Source organism: Rhinopithecus bieti, unplaced genomic scaffold (genome assembly GCF_001698545.2).
Source record: "Rhinopithecus bieti isolate Rb0 unplaced genomic scaffold, ASM169854v2 scaffold_39962, whole genome shotgun sequence".
Taxonomy (NCBI): Eukaryota; Metazoa; Chordata; class Mammalia; order Primates; family Cercopithecidae; genus Rhinopithecus; species Rhinopithecus bieti.
In genome coordinates, this window is record NW_016816432.1 from 1 (window position 1) to 4,418 (window position 4,418).

General features: G+C 42.4%; 1 protein-coding gene across 1 annotated transcript in view; it reads right to left on the minus strand.

The window, feature by feature from the left end:
* Positions 1-25: 25 nt before the first annotated feature.
* LOC108517079 (phosphatidylinositol-binding clathrin assembly protein-like) overlaps positions 26-4,418 on the minus strand; it is a gene marked incomplete at its 3' end in the record, with an annotated part of 14,892 nt that continues 10,499 nt past the window's right edge. The window contains exons 4-5 of the mRNA XM_017854881.1: positions 3,992-4,098; positions 26-171 (exon numbers count right to left, since the gene is read on the minus strand). Coding sequence (XP_017710370.1) covers positions 26-171; positions 3,992-4,098 — 253 coding nt within the window. The remainder of the gene's footprint in view (positions 172-3,991; positions 4,099-4,418) is intronic.

Below are 4,418 nucleotides of genomic sequence, written 5' to 3' on the forward strand. Positions count from 1 at the left end.
AATTTTCGCCTCCCTGCTCTCCCACGTAGCCCTGCGTTTCACTCCATTCCAGGGTTTCTGGGACACCCGAGAAAGCGCGTAGTCCAGGGAGCACGTCTGCCAACTGAAGGCCTTGACAAATGACTTTCTGTACTGGCTGAGGCCAGGGCCCAGCGTACTGATAAGGAAGCTCTTCCAGAAAAGGGTTGATTTACAGAGGAGTGAATCTGCATGAAAGTTTACCAGCAAGATCCCTGCCTGCCTTTTGCAGGCTCTCCTGCAGCCATCTACTTCATTTTGATCTCAGGAAGACCAGAGCTGAGGTAAGGAGGAGGGTGGACTGGTGGGAAATGTGGCCCTCCACTCAGGTACTCCTCCTGGCAAATGTCCCTTACAGCACAAGTCACAGGTGCTGGTCAGTTAATGCTCATCTGTATCCTGACAATGGCTGAGACTGTGGTTCCTAGCAAAGGTCCCCTCGCTGCCCCACCACTTCCCTTAGGGAAGAAAGGTCAATGTAGAAAAAAATCAGAGGACTACATACAATGTAGATATCTAGTGATTCTTCATGTGTAGTTTTGTTCAGTCTTTTCGGGAACTCAGGGGCCGGAATTGTGTCTCATTCATTATAACTGAAAAGGAGTCAAGCATGTTTATGAATGCATGTTGATTGAAATCAACTGGTTATGTCGCCATGAGGCAATGAAACTCTACTCACCTACTAACCCAGATATTCTCATTGTCTCTCTCTCTTCCCATCACTGGTCATCTGAAACCTCTCATTCAGGAAGCCATGCATTATTTCACCCAACAGTGGTTCCCATTGTGGACCACTTTGTGGGATTTCAGGGCTACGTGCAAGCTGCCTTTGTACTTGTCTGCACATGAAGGAATATTTGTGCTGTGTATACTTGAGAGAACACATTCCTTTCCTTCAAAGACTTATAAGCCATCAGCCAAAACCTCCCTCCTTCTCTGCCACTAAACCTAACATTTTATTTGCATCTGCAACCATCCTCTCTCCCCTACATCTTCATCTTCTCTCTCTTCACAGGCTTCTTCGCATACACATGACTGCCACATGAACCAGGCACTGTCTGAGCATTCCACATGTGTTATCTCAGATAATCCTTCATTCTTCTAGTCCCAACCAAGGCAGGTCTGCCACACCAGTCCCTGATATATAGGATGGGGACAGCTGGGGGATGGCTGTGAAAGTCCTGAGTCTCCAGATTTTCCAGAAACCTCTGAGCCTCCCTTGTTGGAGATGATACAGAGGCCTCTACTCCACAAGTTACATGCCCCATCAGGATCTGCTCCCACCTCCATTCCTGTCCTCTAGGCCTATGACTGTAGTTAAGTCACAGGAAAACTCAGCTAGGGGCATGCCTCTGATATAGCCCCCAATCACCCTCCAAGCAAAATAGTAGACTCAAAAAAAGAAAAAAAAAAAAAAAAAAAAAACACCACAGGACTATACCTCCCAAGAGGATTGCAGAAATTAGCACACATCTAAATAGTAGAAAGGATTATATTAGTGGTGATAGTCCCCATTCCCCATCAAAACCAGTTGGGTTCTGGAGATTAACAACTACAGCAAAATCAATCAAGTAGTAGCCCAACTGTAGCCACTATGCCAGCCATGATAGTTTCTTTGGTAGAGGTGGAGTTAATGCAGCTTTAGGTACGCGATATGTGGCTGCTGATTTAGTGACTATGTTGCTTTCTATCACCATCAGAAGTGTGACTCAGAAAGAGTTCACAGGCACATGGAAGGAACAGCACTTTATATTTTCAGTTTTGTACCCATGGCTGCGTTAACTCTCTCGTCTTCTGTCATAATAAAGTTAGAATCTAGACCATCTGGTCACTCCTCAGAACATGAAATTGATCCACCGTATCCATGATGTCACGCTCACAGGATCAGATGAGCAGGCAGTAGGCAGTATAGTGAAAGATACATGCAGTCTACATTCTTTTCACACTGATAAAATTTGGGGGGTTCCAGTGGTCAGAGGCATACCAGGACATGACATCCAAAATAAAAGACAAAGTATTGCATCTTGTACCTCCCACAACAAAAAAGGATACATGATACCTCGTAGGCTTCTTTGGGCTCTGGAGACAGCATATTCCCACAGGAGGGAAAACAGCTCTCACCCATACCCCAGGTGGCCTAAATTTTAGACCTGCCACCTACATTTGGGGGCCCAGAGCAGGAAAGGGTTCTGTAGTAGGTGCAGGCTGGGTCAGAAGCCCTGCTGCTCAGGCCCCATGGTACGTCTGGGTTGGTGCACAGACAGGTCCAGAGGGCTAAGTAGGATGCACAAGCAGGTTGCCTGAGGCCCATCTTGTCCACACCTCCAGCACTGCCACCTCTACCCCAGGTCAGACCTGTGCCCATGAGGGGATCCCTGAGAACTAGTTGCTGAGGAAGAAAAAAAAGCCTGAGCTCATTTCATTCTTACAACACTACTATGAGCCAGGTGGTGCATCACGCCCATTTTGCAGTTGCAGAAATGAGGAACAGAGAATGGAAATGAGTTGCTTGAGACCATATACCTGAAAGGTGCACAAGGCAGCCCTCAAACCTAAGTTCATTATTCCAAATACCCTGTTGTTTCTACCAATAATATTAGAAGCATGGTCTAGTTGTTATACACACACACACACACATACATACATAATAAGCACACATATATATGTTACTTATGGAGAGAAATGAAAATGCACACATATAAGTACATAGCAAAGGATGGAGAGTCTCAGATGACGATTAATATAATAAACACATAAACAAAGACAAAAACATCACTTAAACACCTAGGAGAGATACACTGACCTGAGTAATACATGGAATGTTGCTCTGGTCAATTCCAACTTGCTGAAATAAAAAATGCAGGTGAAAGTACACATTACAGCTGAGAGTGGCAACAACAAAAATGTAACTGAGAGACCATTGTGTGCATGAAAGAGAAAATACCCCAAGAGTATGATGTCTTCCTGGGCTGGTACTTTACCAGGCTAAAGTATGCCTTGCACACTTAAGTACACCTCTATATTTGTCCTAAGGATAGACTTTATTATTATTATTATTATTATTTTATTATTATTATATTATTATTATTATACTTTAAGCTCTGGGATACATGTGCAGAAAGTGCAGGTTTGTTACATAGGTATACACGTGCCATGGTGGTTTGCTGCACCCATCAACCCGTCATCTACATTAGGTATTTCTCCTAATGCTGTCCCTCCTCTAACCCCTCACACCTTGACAGGCCCCGGCATGTGATGTTCCCCGCCCTGTGTCCATGTGTTCTCATTGTTCACCTCCCACTTATGAGTGAGACTATGCGGTGTTTGGTTTTCTCTTCTTGTGTTAGTTTGCTGAGAATGATGGTTTCCAGCTTACTGAGTTTTTGCTGATTTGAGAAGAGCTAAGCTGTATTTTGGATATCATACAAATGTATTCTAATTTTTCAAGTAGTCAGAAGTCAGCCATTATTCATATTGTCATTCTCCCATGGATAATATGTCTTTGTTCTCTTTGGTTTTCAGAAGCTTGACTATCGCTCGCCTCCGTGTGGCTCTCCTTGTATTTATCCTGCTTGGGTTCCTCTGAGTGTCAGAGAGAACATGGGGCTCACCTCAAGTGTTTCTCTCAGTGACCACAATCCTACCTATTGTTCACTACCTTAAAAGACTTATGTCATATATATTTTGGTCTACTTTTAGAGTTGTTTCTGGTGGGAGGGAAGCTTGGTACTGGTTATCTTTATGGCTGCAAACAGAAGTCCTTGTAAGATTGCTTTTGAGTGCAAGTGCATTGGATAGTACATTTGAAGTAACTAACTTTAGTTTTAGTTTTACTGTTTACAAAGTAGTTAAAACAACTACCAATTTCTGTGTGTTTGTGTAGTTATGGTGGTGGAGGGGAGAGGTATAGTTTCAACTGATACTAAATTATTGCAAAAAAAGAAACATCTTAAGTAGAAATGGATTACTGTACCTCTGCAACTTTCAGAAACTGTGTCAATTTGGTTGTTCCTCCAAGGAACTTGATGTAAATATCCAAACTTTCCCTGCATTGGTTCTTCCTCATGTAAAAATATTTGTCTAAAAATAGAAAAAAATTACCATAAAGGAGCCAATATCTTAGCAATTTTCAAGTTTTACTCCATTCTGATTATTCCATTTTAAGCTAATTCTGGATATGAATTTAACCTGTTCAAAACAATTATAATTTTAATCAAGTTATTTTCTGTTTTAATAACAAAGAAATAGCACTGCTCAATCCCCAAAATCAACAAATTTTTTTTTTTTTATTGTACTTTAGGTTCTAGGGTACATGTGCATAACGTGCAGGTTTGTTACATATGTATATTTGTGCCATGTTGGTGTGCTGCAACCATCAACTCGTCAGCACCCATCAATTC